General features: G+C 45.9%; 2 protein-coding genes across 4 annotated transcripts; one reads left to right on the forward strand and one right to left on the reverse strand.

Moving 5' to 3' along the window:
• Positions 1–663: 663 nt before the first annotated feature.
• LOC108918756 (coatomer subunit zeta-1-like) lies at positions 664–11,470 on the reverse strand. 2 transcript variants are annotated; one of them, XR_001964864.2, is made up of 10 exons: positions 11,375–11,470; positions 8,657–8,725; positions 8,386–8,470; positions 6,745–6,836; positions 6,576–6,631; positions 5,053–5,130; positions 4,888–4,939; positions 3,859–3,992; positions 2,591–2,629; positions 944–972 (listed from the first exon to the last, which is right to left on the reverse strand). XR_001964864.2 is itself a non-coding variant. In XM_018726267.2 (9 exons), the coding sequence occupies exons 1-9, from the start codon at positions 11,390–11,392 to the stop codon at positions 925–927; spliced, it is 537 nt and encodes a 178-aa protein (XP_018581783.1). In that variant the 5' UTR covers positions 11,393–11,470; the 3' UTR covers positions 664–924. The 2 variants fall into 2 exon arrangements, 1 of the variants encoding a protein (XP_018581783.1); XM_018726267.2 differs by lacking the exon at positions 3,859–3,992 and having other exon boundaries at positions 664–972.
• Positions 11,471–13,615: 2,145 nt separating this feature from the next.
• nfe2l1b (nfe2 like bZIP transcription factor 1b) lies at positions 13,616–26,221 on the forward strand. Of its 2 annotated transcripts, none has more exons than XM_018726266.2 (6): positions 13,616–13,793; positions 15,922–16,806; positions 22,901–23,134; positions 23,979–24,068; positions 24,336–24,488; positions 24,575–26,221. In XM_018726266.2, the coding sequence occupies exons 2-6, from the start codon at positions 16,237–16,239 to the stop codon at positions 25,967–25,969; spliced, it is 2,442 nt and encodes an 813-aa protein (XP_018581782.1). In that variant the 5' UTR covers positions 13,616–13,793; positions 15,922–16,236; the 3' UTR covers positions 25,970–26,221. The 2 variants fall into 2 exon arrangements, with proteins under 2 accessions (XP_018581782.1, XP_018581781.1); XM_018726265.2 differs by lacking the exon at positions 13,616–13,793 and adding an exon at positions 14,138–14,432.
• Positions 26,222–27,181: the final 960 nt, after the last annotated feature.

A 27,181-nucleotide genomic window follows, 5' to 3' on the forward strand; every position in this document is an offset into this window, starting at 1 on the left:
CTTAATTTTAAAGTAAACGAAAAAACGTTTTTTCTTATATTAGTGTCCATGCCAACTTGTTCCACAGACCCAAAAAAAAAAAAAAAAAAAAAAAAAAAAAAAAAAAAGTAAACGGGCAATCTCTTATATACTGCTCAAAAGCATTATCTCAGATTTACTTTCATTGCTATACATGCAAGCCTCTTTTTTCCTCCATTCATCATACAGTTAAAAAACAAATATATGCAACATTACAACAGCAATGATTTATTACCAGAATCCGACCAAAAGTTCTGAATAAATAGCCCATCTTCATTAAAACAATTCAATAGTTCTTGAATTTAAACAATGCACTCATCTAAAATCTTATTTTTTAATCATCACAATACAGAGACATTCAGGACAGAAGAAAAATTGTCTTTATAATAATAAGAAAACGTTGAGCATTGTTCTAATCTGTATGCCACTTATCAGATAGTGAAATTATCATGAAAATATTTTATGCCATAATGTAATAAGATCATGGCATAAAATATCAGAAAGACACTAGTTACTGTGGTACCTAGTGGAGTGCTATTCTGTATGGTGTAAAAAAATGTTTATATTTTAGGCTAATTTTTAAAATACCAAAAACCTGAACACTTCTAGAATAAATGATATTTAAAAAAAACAAAATGGAAAAATGCTGAAATTTATCAGCAGACGCTCTGACAAATTAGCTCTGAATACGAAAGTAACAGTATATTTTCTTATTTACGATACATTTCTATTAAAAGCAAAATGTTTATTTACACATTTATTGAAAACACTCCCTTCAAAAGCAAACTCCACATTTTTCTGTAATAGCAAGTTTCAAAGGCACATAATTATATAACAAGTGTATAGCCTCACAATTTTATTGCACAATGAGATACAAGGAGTCTCTCCTTTTTCCATTTAAATATCCTATTTCAGTATTGACCATTTGATTTGATCCTTGGCAGACTGCAAAACCTAAAAAAACAGAACAGAGCACAGAATTAAACCATTGCATAGCATAACAAAAATATAATTTTATAAACATTAAGTTACAAACAAAATGCTGAAAACAGATATACTACATTATACATTTATACATATTTGACATATAAGTGAGTCAAAGTATACATTTGACATATAAATGCAACTAAAATTTTGTCTCATTTAAATAAATCAGCTGCCAAACGAATGTAGGGAAATGATCACTATTATTACCAGTAGTATCATAAATTCTGATGACAGATTATTGCTGGAGAATAACTATTACATTACAAATTGTGTTCAGTTGCGAGTAAAATGACCAGGAAGACATTGGCCACTAGGTGACGCTGTGCCCTCACTAATGCTAGTGGCGAATCTCACAAGAAAAGTCCTGCTCAAATCAGATTTCAAACTGAAACTGTACCATAATTAGTGCACCGGTGGAAAAAAAAATTAAATCAGCATCAGTATAACAATTTTACCATGCGTGTCAATTTAGGAAAGATTTCACAAATGTGTAGCTGGAGGAAATAATTCTTATGAAACTGAAAACGACAAATATGAAATAGCTGTTTTCCTGGATTTTTTTTGATTTTGGGGAAAAAAAAAACAAAATCAAATCACCATAATAAAGTAGAAAACACGATGATGACGACACGGTTCGGGAAAAGAGTTAATATGTACATTTATTCATTTAGCTGACGCTTTTCTCCAAAGCGACTTACAATGTTAAGGTTACAATTATTTACCCATTTATACAGCCGGGTAGTTTTTACGGGAGCAATTCAGGGTAAGTACCTTGCTCACGGGTACTACAGCAGAAGGTGAAGCTCAAACCTGTGACCTTTGGCTCTAAAGGCAGTTGCTCTAACCACTACGCTACCAGCTGTTCCTAACATGTCTGCATGTTTGTTCAGAAAGAGCTGCCAGTGGGACCCTGAAAGTCGGCCTCATTATAATCCAGGCGTTTTCACGAGACTGATCAATAGGTACAAGTCCACTGATCAGAATGAAGATAGATGAGGCAAGAGTGGCACACGCAACACGACAGCGTGCTGCCAACTAGACCTCAATATCACACTTAAGGAATAAAAGAGGAAAAAAATGCACGTAAAACGAGTCACAGAGAGAGTAACAGAGCTCAGCAGCACGGGGATAAATAGAGGTTCCCATAAACCGTAGAGCAGTGGTTCGGCAGTTTGGGTGTTCAGTGTTGGAGCTCAGTGCTCTTCTCCTTACAGTAACATACAAAGCTCTCCAGACCATAAAAATGTTCACCGTCAACAACCGCTTGTCCCGAGGAGGGCTGCAGCGAGCCGGAGCCTAACCCGGCAACAGAGCGCAAGGCCGAAGGGGGATGCGACACACCCAGGACGGGACGCCAGTCCGTCGCAAGGCACCCCAAGCGGGACTCGAACCTCAGACCCGCCACACGGTGGGCACTGGTCAAATATTACATATCAAAATGTAATCACTGTTTTTTTTTTTTTATTATTATTCTTTATAGCACACTATTTGTTCCAGTGCGATGAGATGCAGGAGATGATGCTGCCTGTGGGGGGGGGGGGGGGGGGGGGTGTGTGTGTGTGTGTGTGCAACTCGGGGGTCTCACCTGAGCGACGCTTTGCTCCGACAGCGGCCCCTCCTCCATCTGCAGAACGAAACGGCACAATGTCAGTCGGACTCTCAGAGCCGCCCTGCTCCAAGGACGTTCAGTCACAGTTATAAAGGTATACAAATTATCGTTACAAAGCGGCATCTTTCGTTGTTATAAACGGATCACTGCAGGCAGTCAGCGTGAGCATGGTAAAAGTTCTGCTTTTAAGGTGCAATACAGCAACCGTGTAAATTCCCTTAAAATGCAGCATTTCCCAAAAGTGCACCCTAAAGTAACTGAAGGCACGAATGAGTGAGTATTAGTGAGCTGCGGAGGTGTGGAGCCCCCAGCTACCGGACAGGATGATGAGCTGAGAAAAGACACACTGTGGTATGTGGTCCACCGACACCTTGGTCCACTGAGAGACAGCGCAGACACAGCACAGGCAACAGCATGTTTGTACCGTCACTGCTCCGCGTGGACTCGGCCGCAGCCTCTGTCGTCTCTCACCCGCACGTCTCATCACTTTATTGACAGAATTACATATTCATAGGCGGGGTCTGAAGTGTCCAGGACAGCGGGACACACACACACGTCCTACTGCAAATATTGCATGAAGGAGCCAAGAAGCAGCCAGCAGAGAGTGCCAGAAACACTAATGAGCTGTATGTATTTATTTACTCTTATTGCTGTTGTATGCATATGTGTTATTAGGAGTTATTGATATATTTTCTCCTCATTTAGTCACAGTCAGCAGTGAGACACACACACACCAGCTGCGAATCACGAGCACAGTGAAGACACACACAGTGAACACAAACGTCCTGCAGGGTGCGCTGTGAACCAGGGGCACGGAGAAGGCAGGGATTCGAACCCCTCACCCCACAGCAAGGTATGCAGGGAAAAAGTCACAGTCCAACTAGCAGGCAGTGCTGTATGTGTGTGTGTGTGTGTGTGTGTGTGTGTGTGTGTGTGTGTGTGTGAGATCACATGAGGTCATTTTTCTGATGTCACTTTCACAAGACACTCATGTTGCTACACTAAGATAATGTTTACAGGACAGTACACAGCAGGCAGTAGTACTGTAATGAACAATGCAATTAATAAATACTGTACTGTACAATGCAGTAAAATAACTTGAAACACTGCGATATTGATTTAAAAACTCTGCAATGCACTGGACTGTCGGCCCACTTCAACGTGCCGTAGCCCCAGGTGCGCTCATGCACGGGTGAACTGGGGCCGCGTGTACACGAGTGCAGCGTGCGGCACCGGGTGGTTACCTGCTCCGTCCCCCTCTGTCCCTGTCCCCCCCCTCAGGTTACAGAGCTCCCCTGAGGCTCCTGTCTCCTTGGCCCTCAACGTTACCAGTGATATAATCGAAGAGGACAAAGCCATAGGCCTGCTCTGAAACCGGCTGGGTGGTGTGTGCAGGGGGTCCGGGGGCAGAAGGGAAGGGCGGACGGCGAGGACGAGGGGAGAGAGAGCCAGAGAGTGAGAGAGAGAGAGAGACAGAGAAAAGGTCACAAAGAAAGAGCAGCAGCGAGAAGGATTCGGGTCTCTGCACACACACATTTACATCTGTTCATTGATGTGACGCTTCTCTCCAAAGTGACTTACACTGATTTACCCATTCATACAGCAGGGTCATTTTCACTGCATCAGTAAAGACATTAAATTGTGGAAACATAAAATTTCCCTAATCATATTGTGTCCCTTTGGCTACAATATTAGACCCTTCACTTTGACACTAATTATTAAACAGAAGTAATAAAGTACCAGAGCAGGGTACGGACTGTTTGAAACTAACCAGTGGGGTTTTTGGATTTAACACTGATCATAACTGTACTTACTATAGTCATTCCTGATATTTCTATACCATATGTGCACTACATCATGTTAAGTTTTTATATATTATATATAATATAAACACACACACACACACACACACAGTTTATGTGTGGAAAATATAGAAATTTTTATCAATTTAATAAATATATAATATTTACTGCAACATAATACAATGTAACTGCACACTATAGATGATATTATGTACAATATATAATATCAAGAGTCACAAGCACAGTAAAAAGTGTCACTTGGGGACGACACGTGACCAGATCAGACACTATCAGCCACGCCTGGAAAAAATGGTGGAACTTATTGTTTTCTAACGTACACTTTATATCTTTTTAACCCTAACCCTAATGACCAAATACACCCTTTTTTCCCCTTTTTGTTTCATATGGGGCAGGTATGTGTTCCGAGGGATCCTAAACCCCGGCCCCCCAGGACAGGTGTGTGTCACTCACCCGGTAGTTGACCTTCTGGACAACTTGCTGTGGGTCACTTTCCAGGATCACCCTGCACACAGAGAGCTCACCAGTGAGATCACAGGTGTCCGGCGGCACTCGTCCGCACAATGTCGTTCGATCCGAAAAAGCCCGCCGCCTCCCGTTTCCCCCTCCCGCTCCTACCCCCCATCGATGATTTCGTCCACCACGAGGAACACGCCATCCATGTTGTCCAGGAGAAAGCGCTTCTCTACATTCTTCCTGTAGGCAGGTGTGTGAGACAGTATGATCAGCTCTATGCACTAATGGGCGCAGGTGCTGTCATTACAATGACACTTTATATTCAATCACAGTTGGTTCCTGAAAACCAACCAAATATTGATAAACAGGTAGCGAAATTACTTACGCCATTATTTTTATGAAGAAAAATTACAATGTTCCAGGCCAATTCCCAGTTCCCTCCAAAATCACCCTAAATGATGCCCAATATCGTAAGAAAAAGCAGTGTAACACATTAACATTTCATGCCATTTTACTTTTTTTGTGGTTTGTTCCCAGAAAATATATGTTTTAAAAGAAGTCTTTTTTAGCGTCAGCAAAGTTTTTTCCCCAATTGTACGCGGTTCTACTAACAAACAGAGGCCCCATATACAAGAATCCTCCATTCCATGTCCAAAAATTTTAAGTATCCAACTGGAACAAAGGCAAGAATAATAAATTATCTTTTTAATTTTATTATATTTTAATGTTAACATTTTTCATCTACTTTAAATTATAAATAAGCGCAGGGATTAGTTAAAGGTTTGTTCCCATTTTAAATGCATTCTCAGTTTATGGTGCTGTACTGGATGTCTCAGCTGGACCAGATGAGACCGACCATATAAATGACAATTTGGACTGATTGATGATAAGCGGCATTAAAAATTTAGGGACAAATATGTGAAAAGCAGGATATCAGGATACTGGATAATAGGGGGATGAGTGTAATTCAGTACAGTTAAGGCAATTAACATGCGAGGTGATTTTCAGTCACGGAGGTTACTGTACCCCACAATAACCCTAAGACAATAATTATTTCAATTCCTGTCCAGTTAAGGAAAGGATCGCCGCCAGCATCAGTGCTATCCTATTACAGACTCCACGGAAACAAGTTCTTGTGAGAAATATTTCAAGAATACCAGAAATAGTAATTTTACAATAAAAGCTGGAAATGAGGTGTATTATGCGAGAACCTCTAAAGGAATTTGACACCAGGGAATACTGAGATGGTCATTTCATTCCAATATAACCTTCATGCTCCAGCATCGTTTTTTTCTGCTCAAAAGGCAAATAATCTCACACGCACACATTGTCCGAAACCGCTTGTACCATGCGGGGTCGCGAGAAGCCGGAGCCTAACCCGGCAACACAGGACGCAAGGCCGGAGGGGGAAGGGGACGCACCCGGGACGGGACGCCGATCCGTCACGAGGCAACCCAAGCGGAACTCGAACCCCAGACCCAACGGAGAGCAGGACGCAGTAAAACCCACTGCGCCCAAACAAATAATGCGATTATTAATTTATCAGGTGCCCTTAAAATCATTCTCGCGTTGGTCGAGACACTTTTCCACTTCCTATACTGTGGGGCCAATAGTTTTGTTCTGGCTTTGGGTTGGTCATTATGGGAGGGGGTCTACGTAGGGGCACGGTCCCGTACGGCACGTACCGCAGGATCTGGCTGAGTGACTCGAACAGGCAGTTTAACACCATCATCAGCATCAGCTGGAAAGGCAGAAGAGAGACAGGGATTCAGTGACGCGGCACACGCACCGAGCCGCCCCCGTTATTACACGCTCTTCGCACCGGCGGACAAACGAGGGCAGTGAACGGCGTACCTCATTTTCCTGCGTGCTGCCCACTACGTAGAAGAAGACATCGATGCTGCTTTTGTAAACAATTGTCATCCCCTCCAAGAACGCTATCTCATCTGTTCGAGGAAAAGACATATTCCGTTAGTGTAACGCACACCTACAATACTACGGTAAACGGCAGGTAAATATGCCAAATGTGTCCCATCATGGGCGATTTCTCCTTATACGCCGTTTTAACTGCAGCGGCTCCCCTACTTACGAACTAAAATGGGGCTGAGAGCAGGTGTGTCGCTAGGAAAGTCGGTTAGGTGAACCCACGTGTTGCTACTCGTGCGAAGACGGTGGCATCGGACAAACCGACCATGTTACGAGAGTCACGCGTCTGTATCTGTATCTCTCAGCTGGGAAGTGCACTTTGGAGAAAAACATCTGCTACATTAATCCACGTAGAGGTGGGCAACGTGACAGCTCCAGGGCTGGGAGGCAGCGGCGGGGTCGTTCCGACTCCCCGTCCCCGTCCCCGCGTCACACCGAGCAGCTCGCGCCGGCAGACGGCCCCTTCCCCGGCGAGCCGGGATGCCTCGTGCACGCAACCGCGCGCTCTCGTTCCCGTCTGGGTTTTACGGGCCGTCGTAAACAAGAAAACACGATAAACAACTGGCGGCGGAGCTAGAGCAGGGTGTGGACAAGACAGCGCTTACTAGTTATGATCACGATGTGGCGGCGAATCAGGAAGCTTTACTGCACCATTTGAATGGATATGCTAGCTCCACTCATTAAAAAATATGAAATACTTTTTAAAGAAGTTCGCAACAGCAAACAGTTTGTTACTGAAAAGTTCACAAGTCAGGGACCCGCTGTTTTTACACCGTCCGTACCTTTTTGTTACATGCTTCACTAATGGCGCACTTAAGAAGTACCCAGTATTAAAATATTATGTTTTTCTACTTCCGATATACAATCGCACCCAGAGATACACTCCTTCGGGCTGAGAGAATTTGACTTTATCGGGATTTTCATTTAATATCCCCACTTTGGCTGACAAAACATTTATTGATATTTCTGAGGCCCGAAGCGAATAAGCCTCATTATGTTGTTATGACAACTAATATTAACTACTTTAGTAATTGTGTCCATTTTCATGGAGTCTTCTGATATTTTAACCATAAATGGGTGTCAATTTTGGGACTCAAAAACATTTTTTTTTTTTTTTTTTTTTTTTTTTTTAAAACTGTTGAAACTAACAGCAATCACATATTACTTATATTGTAAGAATATATACTTATGAGAATTCACCTCACAAAGGGGTTTTCAGGAACAACTCTGTACACCAGTACTCATCAATCACTGCACATCTGGACTGAATAATTACAACTGCTGTCTATTAAACAGCTACTTCGGATCACGGTGTTCTTCACATAAACTTTCACTTTGAGTCAAATCGAAAAAACTATAACATGATGACCAACTTCATCTTACCCCTGCTGTAAACATCTTTGCATTTTAAAATCTTGGCACAGTAACACCGTTTAATATTACGTTCACATAAAACTCATCATCATGAAATGATTTGTTCTCCAACTCCGCTTCTCCTCTTTTTTTGCTGAATGTGCGTAGCTCAAGTTTGACTGACAAACAAAGTGCTGAAGAGGAAAGGATACATACTGTCTGCTTTGTGGGATTTGTTAAACACGTTCTTTTCAAAATTCCTCTGTTCCTTTATGGAGGGGTAAAGCTGAGGGTCATAGTACTGCGAGGAGATGAAGAAATACATTTGCGTGCAGTCAGCTTCGAGCCGTCATAAATAAAGCAAATCAGAACCACAGAAAATGAGAATTATACAGACATATAGAACAATTAAGTGTTTTAAGAGTGTTTTTAAACAAAAACAAAAAAAAAAGTGAGTAAAAAAGGGAGTTGCACAAAACTGTTATACCTTTGATAACAGTCTGTTTCCATCATTGTCCAGAATTAAAACAGCTTTCACTGTGTAGAGGGACGGCTCCTAAAACACAAATATGTTTTTTCCATTACTGTTAGCACTTGCAGCAGGTTTAATGTTCAATATGCACTGGCTTCTCAACTTACAAACGAAGCAGGGACCAGGGAACTGTTCATAACTCATTTTAGAGTTATGAACAAAGTGAGTTAAGTCACAACCAAGTTAAGTGTAAAAATACAAATACCTGGCAATTTATTTGCAAATTAGGACTGGCTAAAACTTCAGGTAGATGTACGATAACTTTAAAATGACTGCGTACAATTACTTTTTTCCTTTTTTAATAACTTGTTTATGTATGGGATGCTGGGATAGGCTCCAGGACCCCCTTGACCCTGACAAGCAGCTGATGAAGGTGTGTGAGTCAGTGAGTGAGATAACTTCTTTCTGCACTAAAATGAAAATCAAACTGAAAATTATTGAACATAAAAAAAGTGTAATGGACACAAATGGCTCTTTGATGACATGTGTTCGCCGATTCAACCCGGCAAGATGTACGTTTTCCACATTCTCGCCACCTTCAACTTTTGTTATTATTTATATCTTGTTCTCCACCGTAAGAGCACATCTCTTCTTACTGTCACTCTTACAATCACAAAACGGCAGAGAGAAGCTGTAAACACTGCGGAAGCCAGCTGAAAGAGGTGGTCCCACGTTACGGTTCTGTTTGGCTGCTTTTTACTGAATTGCTACAAACAGGAAAAAAAAAATGCTAATATCAAATAATATGGAAGATTATGACTTGTTTGTAACTTGAGTAGCCAATGCACTGACAAAAAAAAGAACAAGAAACAAACATTCACATATGACAGCTTAAAATAATTTAAATACACCATGGCTCATGTTACTGAAGAATTAAGCATCCGTCTGGGAAATTTGTACATACTCAAGAGTACAAGGAATTTGTCGTATTAATCAATGTCATGGTAGATGTTTTTCATGGTATGGAACCCCGGTGTATGAGGACAGAGCAGATTTACATCCATTCAGCACCTGAGAGCTGAGATAAAGCCTGTTGCAGCGCGCGTGCACACCCACACCCACACACCCACACACACACACAGACACGGCACAGCGAGCTGATCACGCCTTCGCTGCAGCCGGACAGCTGTGCTGACAGCAGCTCCTCTCGTGCTGCCCAAGTGGGGAAACTATTTGCATCTTGCCGGTACCTCTGTATGCCATGGGAAGCGCTCAGCTCGTCGATACCGCAGTAAAAGCGATCCGCAGCTGGAGGACCATGATGGAAGTATGAGGCGACTCCTCGCTCCGTCTTCGGTGCTGCAGATGTGTCCCGTACCAAAGTTCTGTTATGCACTGACTGCCTCAGACTCAGAGCCCAAGTGTATCACAGAACTTCAGCACTGTGACACACACACACACACACACACACGCACACACACACGCCATGCTGCTCCCACTGTATACATCCCATAACATTATAACAGTGCTGGATCAGAAGGAAAAAGTTCACTCTTTACTGTAACTGTTGCCATGGACACCGACTTAAACACAGCTGTAAATGTTACTGTTTTCCACAGTAAACAGTCTGTGCTTTTACTCCACCGAGCAGTTTAATAAATGCTAGTGTGATACACTGGAATGAAATATAACAGCATGTGATACACAAGCATAAAATAAGCATTTAACTAAACATTTAAGATCAGCCCTTTATTGTTCTTTGGAGAACAGCATTTAACGCAAAACAAGACGGAAAGAAGCACAAGAAAAGAGCGGAAATGAACATGTGTATTTCAGATATTTTTCCCATAACTTTTCCCAGCCTTGCATTTCTAATTTAGATTTCACAGTTTTGCTGGTTAAAGTTTATTGGGCTGCGTGAGGATCCTGGTGCACCAACTGATGATGGACAGGCTTACAGCAAAACACACACACGCACAGGAACAGCAGACAGAAAAAAGACAGAGACATAGGGACATACAGGGAGACAGAGAGGTGCACAGAAGAGAAGAACTGACGGGTGGAGAAAGACGGGAACAGAGTGAGGGACGGGCCGGGAGCTCGACGTGGCACTCTCTCTCTCTCTCTCTCTCTCTCTCTCACACACACACACACACACACACACACACACACACACACAGTGCCACAGGTGTCCTCCTCCCGTTCACTCTGGACAATTGAGCCAAGTTTTTCCAGCACTCTAACGACGCAGCCACACACACCAGGTCACCATACACACCCCAAAGGCTACGTGACACACAGACAGAGTGAGTGACAGAGTATCGTGCCACAATGCGACGTGACGTGTCAGTGCCGAAGGCGAAGGAAGGAATCGCTTTTCCCCGCCGCCGGCTCGCTCTTCGCTGCCCGCTGACTTGGCCACACAGCGCAGGTGTGCAGAAGAAGACGAGCTGTACCTGAGCGACCGAAAACGCCCCCGTCTTTGCGCGGCTTCACCTGTAGCTCTGCGAAAAACGCTCCAGCCGCGTCTCGCGCGCGCACGTTACTGTAAAGTGGTCACCAAGGCTTCAAGGTGTCCGACTGTGTGGAGTGTGTGTAACACACCGCGGTGGTGCGGCAGCGCGCTGCAGCGTCCGACACACACTGCGCAATCATGTCGTGCAAAGGGGAGAGAGAGAGAGGGGGAAAAAAAAAAAAAAGAGAGAGAGAGAATCATTAGCAACGATCGCCTACCAGAGCCATAAAGTCCATGGCGGCGTGTCTCGCTGTTGACGTGGACAGAGTCGAGCTGTCATTTAACGATCCCCGCAGGTCTCTGTGACTCACGAGTGGGCTGGCCCTGCGATTGTACACGTTGGAGGTAACTGCTCTTGTGTGTCGGCCATTTTGGCTCTTGCCGGCCCTTGGGCCGCACTGCTCGGCCTCTGTGAGTTCGATCCAAAATGGCAACAGATTCCGCGAACATCTAGCGATGGCTCGATTTTCGGCCTAGAAGCACACGTGTCACTGTGTAGTTTGTGTGACACGGTGCGTTTACGTTGGGAGAACCAATAGCGTGGTTATTAATCTCTGCATTTCAATTGGACTGGTGTTCCACTGGCTGTTTTAGGAAAAAGAAAAAGTAAGGAACAGTCACATGAGGACAAGCCCAGCTTGAAAACTATCACCGAATTTTCGAGATTGGAGCAATCAGGTCCTCTTAAGCATCAGGGCGCAGTTCCTTTGACCATCTTATAATTTTAAAGGGACTATTGTGGAAAGCATCTGTAATGCAAAACGTACCAGACTATTACAATTCCCTGTTTTGCAAAACGTAATACACACACACACACACATTTTCATAACCGCTTGTCCCATATCAATATGTACACTGTCTAAACTGAATGTTTGAGCTTTTTAAATATTGTATTGTATGAAGTATGCAGGGCTACAGTTAGTGGTTTTTGTGGTAAGGAAGGATTCGGAAATGGTTTATCTTGGCCTTCTTCCAAGCATGTTTTATGTGCAAACACAGGGAAAACTACTGAGTTAGAGTTCAGCTAAGGCACCGTGATCAAATATATGTAAAACACAAATCAATACAATAAATAAAAGCACAAATGACATGTCCTTTCTTAAGTGAAAATGTGACAATTTAATGAAATACCAAAAAAATACAACTTTCTCATACTGCAAAGCTTATCCTTCAAAAAATGACTAACTGAAGTCACCCTTGTGACGTATAAATGTGCCCCATGTTAAGAATTCCCCTAAGAATGACTTCATATTAGTAACATCATCCTCACCTGACCACCCTAACAGAAGGGGGAGGAGTTAGTCTAATGTATCATATACATGGTTTTCTATTTATACATATATGGTTTATTTAAAAAAGTCACACATATTAAAAAAAAAGAAAGCAAAACAGACATTTGTGCAGTAATGGAGTAATACAATTAAAAATGTGCTGTATTGTAACACGGACAGCACCTGGCTGGTAAGGCAGAACACGGGTTCGATCCCTGGTCTGTGTGGTTTACATGTAGCGCCAGGAGCTCCGGTTTCCTCCCTCAGGACAAAGACATGGAGTTCAGGTGTACTGGCGATGCTAAATTACCTGTATTGTGTGAATGGGTGAATGATGTGTGTGTGGGGCTACCCTGCAATGGACTACCGCCCAGTCCAGGGTGTCCTCCCCCTCAGCCTTGCACCCAGTGCTTGAGGGTTAGGCTCAGGACAAGGCAACTACTGAAACTAGATGGATAGATGGATGTACTGTAATGGTTAACTATTAATGATCACTTTGCCATACTGAAAGACAGCAGTGCTTACATTTTCCACCATATCTTCATTTATTATATAATATTATTAAGCTTTATGTAAGTAAATGACAAGTAATATTGAAATAAAGCCGTTATTAACAATTTGTGCTCCATTTGCCGTTTTTCCCTCGATTTTCCGATTTTTTTGTTAAAATTCGGTTAAATATATTGTGCAAAACTGATTGTGCTGCACTGGGCTGTCCGGTCATTGCAGTACCGTGTCACCAGAGTCCGGTCATGTGTGGACGAACGGCACTACCGTCAGACAGAAATAGCAGCACACAGAGCGCCTTGAAAAGATCGTGTCAAACTTATTCACATAATTTCCCCCTTTTGGCCCTGTCACTGTGTTGTGGGTATTTTACACGGCAAGTTCGAGGGGACGCCCGTGAAGCCTGGTTTTTCGTGTTCTTCGACAGTATAAGAACGAATATTTTATATACCGGGGCGAAAATTACTCGAAACACCATAAACATCGCAGGTAGTGAGTGTACCGCTCAAACACAGTAAACTTTGAGGGATATATATTATTACTGACGCGCTCCCTTGTTTTAACCGGGATTCAGTTCGGGGATTTTCTGTCTGACGCAATGACCTCACCTGGCACGCTCTACCGCCCCGCCCCACAACCCCAGAGTGTTCCACGCATGCGCGCCTGAAGCACGTGCCCGGCTGTCGGGGCTGTTTGTTGAAATTTTGCAAGTCATGGTGGGCCATTCAAACAGAAGATGGGAATACGAATCGTCGTCATGTAAATAACCCAGGGTGTATTTTCACAACACAGTGGACAGTAAAACCAAAGGACAGCTACTCACGTCTTTAAGATAACTGCTTGTCAAAATCCTCAACTTGTAAGTATTATTAATGCACACGCGGTGCTGGACAGACACAGACGACAAGGCAAGCACTGGTCTACGTTTTCTTAAGAACGGAAATAAATTCTTATTTTTTCTTTCGAGCGCTGACATTTATATTATAATGCAATTAAAAGACTGACGTGCTCTGCGTACAGTCGTATATACATAAATGTAAAATGGTGAAACTTCTGGAGCTCTGTTACTTCTGGTTCTCCCGTCACTCACAGCGTGTCTTCGACATCCCGCCCCTTGTGTTTTTACTGGTTCTGAGCCGTGCGAAACAGGCGGATGTCTCTTGGTTTTCGATTGTGATTGGCTGTCACGCCCGTTCGTCATTGTGGCGCCACTTGTTGCTAGGTTGCTCGAAGCCGATGGCGGAAACGGGGCGTCCTGCATTTCCTGGGTGTTTGACAAGTGCTGTGGGTCGCGGTGGAAGACGCCACTCGGGTTGTTGTTTCGGGACGTACGGCGACACAGTTAACACGTTTTCTGGCGGGGGGAAGAACAGGACGGACCGGCGATGGAAGAGTGAGAGTATGGGAAAGAAAAGGGCGATCATTGTACGCGACTTGGCTAACATTGTGCAGCAGAGGGAGGGGACGCAGTACTGTGGGAGAAACAGAAAGCGAGCAGGTAAAAAGGGTGTTCGCCTTCGAGACAACAACCTCGACAAGAACAGCAACAAACAACAACAATACAGCAACTCGCAGGGTGGCGGCGTGACTGCGCGCAGAAATTCTAATAACAGTACTGAGTAGTAATTGTAACAATAACAATGGCGGTGGTGGTCTGTTGTGAGCCTGACGCGCTCAGTCAGGTCAGGACACATTTGACAAACCACACAAACGTTTTCGGTTGTTTTGTGTGATGATGCACAACTGCAACTCACTGGGCACTTTACCATAGTACTAGCTGAGTAGTTAATACTATTAATAATAGCAGGGTAGCTCGCCGTGGTAGCTGGGTGCCTAACCCCTGGTAATACCCGTGCTTTCACTGCTGTTTTTGTTGGAAGGTACATGTGATGTGGGGAAATACAGCTGATACCTTTACGTTCGCCCCGTCTTTGACTCCCAGGTAAAGACAGCATAAGAGATTTTTGAAGTTGGGAAAAGGGCAATTTTACATTTTCAGGCTTTGGAAGCCAGGGAGGGAGTGTTTTGGAGGGGTACTGACCGTTGTGTTGGGATTTACTGTGCTGTGTAACGGAAGCGATGCTGGTGTCGCGCTGCAGAGTTCCGCCGCGTCTTGTCGGTCCCCCCCCCCCCCCCCCAACGTCAAACGTTAATACGTCCGGCAGAACACGCGTTAACCGCCATTCCGTTCTGGACGGGGAACGGATGATCGCAGTGCCGAATAAGGTCTTTGCCTCCCGCTTTATTGATTTTTCAACTCTTCTGTTCATGCCGAGTTTGTGCTCATCATGTGCCTTTCCAAATCGGCCCATTCACGATCCAGTTTGGCTGTGAAATTGGGCCATGTCTGGTGATGTGTGTGTGACAACACGCTCTTTCCCCCGAGGAACATTGCTCTTTTCGGTTTTAGGACGAGGGGTGTTCGGCTTGTGGGAATATACCATTTTTGCGTCCGAGTATTTCTGCATGTGGACATGGGTGAGTTGAGTGCGTGATACGGCTCTCGTGTAGACTTTGCGGTTGTGTTTAAAATAGCGTCACGTAAAAAATCACACGGTTCTAGAGGTTATCTGAGCAGAAACCTGGTCACACGTACTACTGAATTACTGGTACTTGGAGTTCTTTATTTTCTTCTTCATGTAACGTGGTGCGTGAAGTGGGAGAAGGTGGGGATATTTCCAAGGAGACGGTCAGATTACATCATGTGGTGCAAGTGCCAGGAGGGTTCAAAACAGGCTTTAATTGAGGCAAACAAGTTGAGCCAAAGTAGGTCAGAGTGGCTGCACCCGCTGGTGATCCTCCTCGTCTTCCTCGCGGCTCTTTTCCAGTCACCGGTTCCCTCGTACGCGGTTCTTCCCTCTCTTTGGCACCTTTCCAGCGTCAAGTGGGAACATCTCCGCTCTTGTCCAAGCTCAGCCGTGTTCTGCCGCTTCTCACGAGGTTAATTTTATTAAGGCCGGCCGCTCTTTATCTTGTTCTGTGCACAGGTGTGTGAGACGTTGCCAAGGAAGAGGACAGTTTCACAGCAGCTGTGGCAAGACTTCCTGAAGACCGAGCCGCCGTGCGTCTCCTCCTCCTCCAAACTGTGGGCCAAAGGGGATTCCAGTGTTTCATGGATATTTTGTTTTCCTGCACTGCGGAAGTATTTAATTAATCCCACATTGTTGTTTTTTTTGCGTCACATTCATATTTTTCTTTTCTTGCCCCGATCGCCACAGACTCTTAAGGGGGGGAATACTTTTTTAATTTAATTTTTTTTTATTTTAATTTTTTTTCTTTCACTTTTTTGCATTTGCAAAGAAATGCTTTACCTGAAAAAGTACTTCACAGAGGGCCTGATCCAGTTCACCATTCTGCTGAGTCTCATCGGGGTGCGTGTGGATGTGGACACTTACCTGAGCTCCCAGTTCCCCCCGCTGCGCGAGATCATTCTGGGGCCCAGCTCCGCCTACACGCAGACACAGTTCCATAACCTGCGCAACACGCTGGACGGCTATGGCATCCACCCCAAGAGCGTGGACCTGGACTACTTCTTCACTTCACGGCGGTTGCTGAACCAGGTGCGCTCGCTGGACCATCTGCGCGTGCCCACGACAGAGCTGAGTGCCTGGTTGGTGCACCGCGAGCCCGAGAGCGTGGTGTGCGCTGCGGGCCAGTCGAGCTCCGCCATCACCCTGGACAATGGGGCCAGCCTGGAGGACGTAAGCAACCCCGAGGGCTCGGCCATGAGGGGTGGGGGCACCGGTGCGGAAGGGCTGCCCGAGTCCGGCTACAACCTTAGCGGCGAGGACAGCCAGGGGGCCGTGGCCCCCCAGGACAACCAGCAGCAGGGTGGGCATACTGGGGAGAGCAGCGACGACCTCACCAAAGAGGTAAGTCCTGCCCATCTCGCTGCACTGACCTTGAGAACGCAGCGGGAGGGAGCTCAGTGTGGCGAAATGTGCTGTCAAGGAGAGAGGGAGCAGAACGCGGCACTCGGAGCCGCTGAGAAGCATCGCAGCCCGGAGCGAGAAAATGTGTGAGTGAGGATGCTTTCTTAGAGCACGTACACAGCATACGTGACACACCAGTCTCTACAGGTTACCGCCCTCGTGCTGATCGTAGCACCGTTCCAGTTAATCCGCACGAGATAATTAAGCGGCCTGCTTATTGATACCTGCCGTAGAACAAGGCCATCGCTGGAGCTCTGCCCCGCTCCACTGCAGCCTGTTGTGCTGAGGATGAGCACAGTCAGCAGGGAAAGGTGTCGTGTAGGAGGGGCTCATGGGAAAGGTCACCGCCTGAACTTAATAGTAGATTCCCCTCCCTTTTCTGGCACATTGCTTAGGAGCCATTGCTTAGTATTGATGCTGTTTCTGAAGTCGAATCTCTGTTTCTCAGTTACTGTTCCTTCTTTCTCATTCATCCTTGTGTTTCCACTTCTGTCCATTCTGTCTTTCATTGTTAGTGTAACAGCCTCATTCCAGTATCCTATTGGTTCGCGCCCAGCTTGGTGCCACAGTCTGACCTGGGTTGGCAAATAATACAGTAGTAGTAAAAAATTCAGTAAATGGTTACAAAAAATACTGTAGGGGTACAAAGCCAGTAATATAGTTTTTATTGCTGTGAAACAATACACAATACCTATTGGTCTATTAACTGTACTTTTGGCACTTTTATTGCCCAAAAGCACTGTGAAAACTACTCCCATTGACGAGACAAACCAAACTTGAGTACCAGTTCTTTAAAGTCAAATCCAGTTGAAGTCTCTTAAAAACTTTCCTATTTTTCATTCCTGACATTTGTTTCCTGTTTAAGTGTGAAAAATGGAAGAAGAGCTGAAAAATTTACACCAGTACATGGATTTCCACGGTTCCTTATGTTGCCCATCGGTTCACCAGTATAATATTCCATTTATGTATGTTTAGTACTTGCATACATCCCTGACAAATAAGCAGTTAATGAGTCTTCCTCTGTCGCAGTAAAAATTGTCTTGAAACGTGCTGTTTGCTATACAGAGCACATCCACTTCAGTCATGTCCTGTAGCAGCTCTTCCTGAAATTTGGTCATAGTGGTAACTTGTCTGATGAGGAGCACTTCCTTCATGAAGGTGATGGTGGGACAGTAGTTGTGTTTCATTACAGAAGCGACCTGTGTCATAATGGCATAAAAAGAAGATTCATTAATTTATTCATTCTCTATAACTGCTTGTCCACTGCAGGGTCACAGTGGTCCAGAGCCTATCCTGGAAACATGGGGAAATGGGCCACACCTTGGATGCTTTACAAGGACCAGCGTAGCACTGAATTTGGCTGTTAATTGTTTTGTTGTTTTTGTGCGTGATTTAAAACGTATTTGCTGGATTTCCAAATCACGGTGATATGTATTGATTGTCAAGCTCATGATTTTAAAAGGATGAAGACACACACACACACACACACACACACATTTTCAGAACCGCTTGTCCCATATGGGTCACGGGGAACCGGAGCCAACCCGGTAACACAGGGCGTAAGGCCGGAGGGGGAGGGGACACACCCAGGACGGGACGCCAGTCCGTCGCAAGGCACCCCAAGTGGGACTCGAACCCCAGACCCACTCAAGAGCAGGACTGTGGGCTAACCCACTGCGCCACCGCACCCCCTAGGATGAAGACATTTTTGGGTTTTATGCACGAAGTTGGCATTTGTCATTATGAGCTTTTTTTAATGGTCCAACTTTAATGAACAAGGCTTAATGAACACCATCAATAAACCTTGAATGTACTTCTGCAGGTTTTGATACCAAGGCCTCAAGTATGCTAGGTGATATTCCACCCCTAAAGTGGACAATCAGTTGAGCTGGACAGACTGTAGCACGTTTACCGTAGTAAGTGGGGTGGTGTTGGTTGGGATGGAGAGCCTGTGAATGGCTGAGCGCCATCTGTGTGAGGAGGAGTGTGTCGCCTCTGTTGGATGGTCCAACAGGAACGGGACCATGAGGTCCCACTGCAGCACCACTAACCCTTTTGTGCCACAGCCCCCCCTGGTTTGGATGGCTAGCTGTGCTGAGCCCCACGGTGTCACATGAGTGACCAGACAGTTGCTAAAAAAAGGGCTGCTTGCATTCTAAACATACTGTGCCTCGGCTGCCAGAGTCATTGGCGGGTGGGGGGTGGTCACAATGCTGTGTGTATCTACACTCTTTTCATTTGTACATTTGCCAGGGTCTCCTGCTTTCCTGCCTCCCAGTAAACATCATCGCTGTATTTCTCAATATAGAAGATAACTTGGGCTCCCGGTGGGTGGGAGCAGGACCCCCATGTGGAGTGCTGTACTGCAGTAACACAGTGTACTCAGCCTCCTCGGCACAGGTGTGTGCATTTGTGTGAACACTGCAGTTCCCGCTGGGTCAAAAAGGACATTCAGTACCCTTCCTGAGGGCAGGAGGAGGTAGGCTAGTTCACTTGTGGCCATGAGAGGATGCGGTCCGCCACTCCTCACCCTGAGAAGGTGCGGAGGTTGATTAGGAGCCACAAAAAGCTGCCATTGAGCTGAGAGCACCAGGTGCAGGAAGTGAAGGGTGTTTGGAGCAGCAGGTTCAGATCAGACTCTGAACAGATCGTGAATAAGTACTCTTCGATATGAAACAGTTTAAAATACACCACTGGTATATGGCACAACACTGTAATATGATGATCATGAGCACACTGCACTCAAGCAGTGCACCTGCGTCAATACAGTGTGTGTGATTCCCGAGTCGGCTTGTCATAACCGCGAGTTTAGCGTGCACATGTCAGCGCTTCTGTGCAAGACGCCATAAATTGGTGTAAATCTAAACGCTCTCGTTTAGTTCATTTAAAGAGGTTTCTGTGGAAATTAAAGAAAAAATTTTTGTCCTGTTTTTTTTTAGAATGAGTGGACAGAAAGAGCAGAATATCCCTGATATGCTGCTGATGTCTCCATCTTACTGTGTTCCGTGTCCTGTGCTTGTCTATCTGCATTTTAACCCCAGTAAGCCGTCATGGGTGAAGCTGCCGTGTGATTCATACCGACAGGGCTCCTGAGTGACTCAATAGAGCTCAAATGGAGCTCTGGTGCCAAAGTGCAGGGTGTGGGCTGTGGGGTAAAGGAGAAGGGATGGTACTTCTGTGTTGCCACATAGTGCTGTCAGTTTTTTGAACGCCTCCTAGGAGGAGGGACTTGGCCTTCCCCTCGACAGCTGTGCTACTTTTACAGTTATTCATTTAACAGATGCTTCTCTCAAAAGCGACATGTGACTCGGTTAACAAAGCGTGTCAACAACAGAGGAAGAGCTTTAGATAGAGACAAGCAGTTCCTGAAGCAGGCAGTCAGTGCGTCCAATACCATTGTTACACGGGAAACTGAGTGTAGAACGGATAGGAAACAGAGGTCATGGTGACAGGTGGTGTGATATGAGTTTATGTAGCTCTCAGGAAATCAGGAGCAGAGTGGCTCTCGTAAAGATGGGGTTGAGACACTTTTTGAATGCGATGAAGGATTCAGCAGCTCTGAGGGACACTGGGAGCTCATTCCACCACATTGGGGCCAAAACTGAGAACTGCAGACTCTTATTTTGGACCCCTGCGAGTGGGACCAGCAAGTAGCCAGAGGTGGAAGAGTTCAGCGCTCTTGCTGGGCTGTAGGGAAGTGACCTGGTCCAGTCTGGCTGCTTTGCTCTTTGTGTGTTGTCTCTGTGTGTGTCTCTGAACGTACTGACTCCCCGACCTGGAGCTCACAGTATCAGCTTCTGGGATATGACTCACCCGTTCTTCACAGGGTGGGCATGTTGGATGGTGGGCTTGCTTATTTCAACACGGATTAGTAGGTTCAGTCAGGAGTTGCATGTGACCACCCCAGCGCGTCTGTGTGCTGCTCTTCTAGAACAGCCCAGCTGGGCTACAAATAAGTTTGCAGGCTACGTCTTCCCATTTTTGGAGTGTATTGGCTTACATGGAAAACCTTAGTTTGAATTATATTTATAGTTTGTTTGCTTAGCATTTGATTCACTGGTAAATTTAGAGTGAGAAATTCTGAAAGTCCCATTGTTGTTAAATACATCTCTTATGGATTTAAGCCTTATTGTTTGATAACCTTCAGTCCATCTTTACTGTAATGATGCTGCTCAAAACTGAAACTGGATAAATCTTTTAAGTAATATAAACTTGCAGTTGTTTCCCAAGGTCTCCCACATTTTACTTTGAAGTAATTTTGTATTTTTAAATACATTCTTCAGATGTCTATTTTGTTCATAATCTGCAGCTTCTGTTTCAACAGTGTTCATTACTTGTGGTTTCTTAGAAAAGTAGACTATTGATTTGTTTACATGCCACTTAAAAGAAAAACCTCATTTGATTTTTGAATGAGGGAGGGCCCATCTGGTGAAGATCTGAAATGTGGTGAAGGCACCTGCACCAGGGTGTGAGTATCGCAGGCGTGATGTCAGCTGTATGCACGTGTAAATCAGTTGATCAGTGCTAAAGAGATAATTATACAAATATTTGATCAGTATGATTAAAAAGTAGCATTCATCTGCGTGTGACAAGATGTAGGAATGAAAGGACAGTTCAATGCGTCATGGTACTTATATGTAATTTATACAATATTGTGATTCCTGTCTCGCTAGAATTATTTAACAAAATCACATATGTGATGCGTTACAAGGAACAGCCAATCATGTGAACAGGACCCCCTCCCAGTAGTCCAGTCATGTGATTATGTGTATATAGTGTGAGTTAAAGATTCGCTTGCGTGAACCTGTCCCTACACTGTGACCAGTGCGTTGTCCACGATTACTGTGTCCACATAGCGTCACTCCTGCAGCGAGCAAGGGGCCGTAGCGCGTCCAGGCCTCAGCTTCGCTTTGTAATGTGAGAAGTGTGTCTTTGCTCATGCAGCTTGTTTTGCTTGTTGGGACTGTGCGTTTATGGGGCCCCTGCCCCCGCTCGAAGCACTCAGAAGTGTTTTTTCACATCTATTTATTTACCTGACACTTCTCTCCAAAGTCACATGTTAGTGTAGTGTTAAGCAACTTACACTGATTTACCTGCCTGTGCCACAGAGTAAACTTGACTGTATCAGTTTTAGATTAAGTGCCTCGATCAAGGGTACTGCAGCAGGAGCAGGATTCGAACCTAGATCGTTCTAGTCCGAACGCAGCAGGTCTAAACAGTACGCCCCCTACTGCCCCTTTTTATCATTTAATGTTTGTTACTATAACTTTGGTGATTCACTGCTTAAAAGGAAAGCTGTAAGGAAGGACTCTGAATACAGTATTTCACAGTAACTTTTTTTTTTTTTCCTCAAATATCTTTGTAGCTAGGTCCAGTTACTGCTTTTAGTCTCAGTGAACACAGCTCACCCCCGTTTGTTTTCTGATTTTCTTCACGTCTGTCCTGGTTCTTCAGCGCTGCTCTCTAGCACATGGTCATGTTGCCGGGTGAACGGATACTTCCTGGTGCTCCTCACTCGTCCTGTGGTGGGATGCCGGGCCTTGACGTGTTAGTGTCAGGACGTCTGGTGTGATGCAGCGTGGTGGTGCTGACATGGGCTCTAGTGTGGGGTTAGGTCTTCATTAATCCCTCTGGGTACAGCGTCCTGTGGGTCACGGCAGACGCTGGACATTATTATGGGCCTCTGACGCTATGTTCTTATATTAAACTTTATATTGTTTTCCAGCATACGAGTACAAACCTGTAAGAGATTAACTTTGAGTTTTAGAATGTCAAACATTAATATACCTGTCAGCTGTCTGTAATGAACAATGTTTTGCTTTCATGGAATCTTGTTTATCATGTGTGATGTCATACAAATGCGATGGAACATTTCCCACCTTCTGATTTCTGTTCTATATCAAATATGGTCTTTGTCAGTGCAAAGAGTGCACTCTGCCCACCAGTAAAAAAGTGATGAAAGAGTTTGGTCAGTAATATTTGTCAAGACTTTGCTTTCAAGACATCTCTAATGCAGCATTTGTTTGTTTTCAAGGATATTGATTTGATTGACATCCTGTGGCGCCAAGACGTCGACCTGGGTGCCGGGCGTGAGGTTTTTGACTACAGTAGCCGGCAGAAGGAGAGTGAAGCAGATAAATGCCCCCCGGTGGAGCAGAACGATGAGGGAGCAGAGGGGCAGGAGAGCTGGAGGAATGATCTCAGTCTGCAGGGGAGGCGGAGCCAGACACAGGTGGATGGGGAGACAGGAGAGAATGTACCTGAGGAGGTGAGCTCAAAAAAATGGACATTACACACTTAGAACCTGTTTTTTTGCTGTACAAACAAGGAAACAAGCCCAGGATTAGAGTCTGAACTGTGTTCCTTTATCTACGTTTTTAAAGTTACGAAGAACAGAACTCCCAGTGCACACACAGATAGTCTGAAACCGCTTGTCCCAAGTGGGGTCGCGGCAAACTGGAGCCCAACCCGGCAACACAGGGCGCAAGGCTGGAGGGGGAGGGGACGCACCCAGGATGAAACGCCAGTCCGTCGCAAGGCACCCCAAGCGGGGCTCAAACCCCAGACCTGCCAGAGAGCAGGACCTGGCCAAACTCGCTGCGCCACCGCACTGAAATAGCCTTGGACATGATACACCTGTGCGTCTCTCCAGTGGCCTTGCGAGCTCTCTTATACGGACATGTATGAAAGCCTGTGGAGCTTAGGTTGTTTAAAACACCCTTTCTTGAATGAGGATCAGAGCAGATCTTTTAAACTGTGCTGTTAAGGTATTTATTAATGCAGAACAATGATATGAAATGACACACATTTGTTTAACACCTGTGGCATGTCATTGGCAGTATCGTTCTGACGTTATACACTAATAAAATTGAATTTTATTGAATGCTTGGGTTTCACTTGGTTTTCATTTCAGCAATTTTTTCTTGTGAAAAATTTGTTCTCCATTTTTTTAAAAATGTAAAAGATACGTGAAAAAATAATATTGTGATAAGCTGGAGCGTCTGGTCGTTCCAGTATCCGGTCATCCAAAGTCTGGCCATGCACAGATAATCTGTTTTGGTGAGCCCAAACGAGATGCAGTTCTGCCTCCTAAGTGTTGTCTCGTCCCACAGTTGGCTGAACTCGGAGCTCAGACCTCGCTGTCGCTGCAGGAGTGTCTGCGATTGCTGGAGGCCACTTTTCCCTTTGGAGAGGAATCTGAGGTAACGTAAAGGAGGATGAGGACATATTAATTATCTGATGCTTTTTTTCTAAAGTGATGCAAAATATTGTACTCCATTTTGCTCATACATACAACTGGGTAATTTTTACCCTTTTGATTCAAGGCAAGTTCCTTGATGAAGCGTCCTACAGCAGGAGCAGGGATTTAACCTGGCTCCTTTAAGGCCGCTCCAACCGCTGTGCCCCTTGCTTGTGTCTAAAGCACCGAGTTATTGAGGTTATTTAATTCATTCTCTATCTGCTGACAGTTTCCAGATGCTGTCACCCCGGAGTTGAGGGAGCCGAGCAGCGAGGGCCCTTCTACCTCCCAAAGCCTCCTATCTCCTTTGTTGCCTCAGGCCGAACCATCCCTCGACCTGGAGCAGCAGTGGCAGGACATCATGGCCATCATGGAGCTACAGGTGAGGACTGGTGCGCTTCTTGTGTCTTCTGCTGTTTGCCTTTAGTCCGAGCTGCTGACCCCACACTTTTCTCCTAATTTGTGAAGGAAATGGAGGTGAACAACACATCAGAGAGCTCCTTCCTGAGTAGCTCCACCGGTGGTGCAAATAACAGCAGCAGCAGTGGGATAGAGTCGAATCCCCTGGTGCCATTCAGCCTGCACAGTCCCACCCCCATTAACCAGGATGTCAGCCTTCACCAGGCCTCCCTCCCCAGCTGCAGCCAGGAGTTCTCTGCCTTCTTCAGCCCAGAGCTGGATCCCAGGGCCACCATGGAAGCCTCTGGTTCCCAGCAGCCTGCCCTACACAGCAATTCCTCAAACATCAACTCTACTTTCGGGGGCACCAACCTGACCGGCCTCTTTCTTCCACCGCTATTAAATGGCACCGGCAACAGCACCTGTACACCTATGCTGCAAGACCCTCTCAACAGCCTCTTGGAGGAGGCCATGCTGGATGAGATTAGTCTGCTGGACCTGGCCATGGAGGAGGGCTTCAGCCAGGCCGAGGCCTTCCAGCTGGAGGATGAGCTGGACTCGGACTCGGGCCTCTCCCTCGACTCCAGCCAAAGCCCGGCCTCCCCCAGCAGCTCCGAAACATCCTGCTCGTCTAGTTCTTCCTCGTCCTCTTCGTCGACATGCGCCACGTTCTCAGAGGAAGGCGCCGTGGGCTACAGCACCGACTCGGAGGCGGTTCTGGAGCAGGAAGAGGGCGCCGTTGGGGGCTACCAGCCCGAGTACAGCAAATTTTGCCGCATGAGCTACCAGGACCCGTCCCAGTTTCAACACCTGCCACAGCTGGAGAACATCAGCCACAACCACACATACAACCTGCCTCTGGCATCCACTTCGGAGCCCGAGCATCTGAAGCCTCTGAACGCTGGCAAGAAGGTGGGGCGCGACAAGCAACAGCAGGCCAAGGTGCAGCCCTCGCAGGACTTGCTGGAAAAGCAGTCGAGCCGTGACGAGCGGCGCGCACGCGCCATGAAGATCCCCTTCTCCAACGACAAGATCATCAATCTGCCCGTGGAAGAGTTCAACGAGCTACTCGCAAAGCACCACTTGAGCGAGGCCCAGCTGTCCCTTATCCGAGACATCCGCCGTCGTGGCAAGAACAAGATGGCGGCGCAGAACTGCCGCAAGCGCAAACTGGACACGATTCTCAACCTGGAACAGGACGTGGAGGAGCTGCGCCGCAACAAAGCCAGGCTGCTGAAGGAGAAGATGGAGTTTGTGCGCTCAATCCGACAGATGAAGCAGAAGGTGCACAGCCTGTACGAGGAGGTGCTGAACCAGTTGCGTGACGAGGACGGGCGGCCGTACCCGGCGAGCGAGTACTCCCTGCAGTACGGCCCCGACGGCAGCGTCCTCGTCATGCCCCGCAGCCTGGCACCTGAGCAGAGCCGCAAGAGCGACAAGAAGCAGAAGGACAAGAAGAAGTGAGGGTGCGTTCCGCTCTTTGTGTGAGCAGCAGATGCGTTTGACGGAAGCAAAGTTATTATTTTCTTTGAGACTCTGGTGGCAGAAAAAAAAAGAACAAGGAATCTGACTACTTTTCCTGCTTTAGTTTCTCCTTTTTCCTTTTTGGTTCCAGTACTTTCTTAACAGGAAACAACTGCAAAGCACAAGTGCTTCTTTAGTATTTTTCTTTTTTTTTTTTTAAATTGTTGTTTTTCAGAAGCGACGGGAAAAAAAGAAATATATAAGAAAGTGGAAGCAAAAATTTAAAGGAGTGGTTTGAGAACAAGTATGTTTGAGGTCTCATAGCAGTCAGCTACGCAGACAAAGGAAGACGGAGGTTGTCTGAGAGAAAGGACTGCCCACAAGTCGTAGAAAATAAACTAAAAAAATGTCTGATTTGGATATCTGACTCATAGGGGAGCTGAAAAGCTAACTTTGTTGTACGTGAGGGTCTCGGGTGGCTCAGCAACAGACGTCCCCACCCATAAAGGGGGCCTCAACGGAGGCCTTTGCATGGGGCTCCAAGCCAAATCGGAACCAGCTTTCGAAAACAAAGTGGTTCGGTGGAGTAGCGATCTCTTGTGAGACACAGCCGACACTCACCAAAGGTTCCGTGGTGTTCTTTTCGTGAATCAAAATGTCCAAAATGATCTCCACTGCAGTCGTGCGACACTTGACAGTATTGCAGATGCCGCAGGCAGGTTGATCGTGTTGTTGTTAAGGATTCAGACCTGCAGCTCCTCTGTGCTCCTTTCGCCCAAGGAACTCCAAGGCCTTGTGGCGCGGAAGCGAATGGTTCAAGGACTGCCAGGACTGAGAAACGGCTGGACAGTGGAGACTGAGGACCGGAGGACTCATATGAGAAAGCACATGATGCATTAATGATGATAAGCCTTTGCAACAGTCTGTATACAGCTTGGCTGTTTTCACCGTTGTCTGTCTGTCTGTGTCTCCTGTTCCCCTCTGTCTTAGGGGAGTTGCACTGTCACTGCTGTCTCTTTACTGCTTACTTGCCAGGTCGGTGGCCAGCGCTGTCCCTTGGACCGCCTCTGACATGGTGGTGCATACACCCATCAAAAGTGGACCTCTGCTCAGACATTGACTGAAATACTGGAGAGATGTTTGCTGAAGTCCTTCCACCTGAAAATATGGAGATGGACAGCTGGAGCCCTTTGGCTTTAGCGCTGCCCCACG

This window comes from Scleropages formosus, chromosome 21 (genome assembly GCF_900964775.1).
Source record: "Scleropages formosus chromosome 21, fSclFor1.1, whole genome shotgun sequence".
In the NCBI taxonomy this organism is placed as follows: Eukaryota; Metazoa; Chordata; class Actinopteri; order Osteoglossiformes; family Osteoglossidae; genus Scleropages; species Scleropages formosus.

Bases quoted from the DNA above. Each gene is read 5' to 3' on its own strand.
- LOC108918756 (XM_018726267.2), bottom strand. The intron at 8,471-8,656 runs GTATAACAGTTT...ATCTCCTCGCAG, and splicing joins GAAACAGACTGTTATCAAAG to TACTATGACCCTCAGCTTTA. The intron at 6,632-6,744 runs GTACGCCGTTCA...CTGCCTTTCCAG, and splicing joins GCAGCACGCAGGAAAATGAG to CTGATGCTGATGATGGTGTT.
- nfe2l1b (XM_018726266.2), top strand. From the start codon at position 16,237: ATGCTTTACCTGAAAAAGTACTTCACAGAGGGCCTGATCCAGTTCACC. The intron at 23,135-23,978 runs GTGAGCTCAAAA...CTCGTCCCACAG, and splicing joins GAGAGAATGTACCTGAGGAG to TTGGCTGAACTCGGAGCTCA. The intron at 24,069-24,335 runs GTAACGTAAAGG...ATCTGCTGACAG, and splicing joins CCTTTGGAGAGGAATCTGAG to TTTCCAGATGCTGTCACCCC.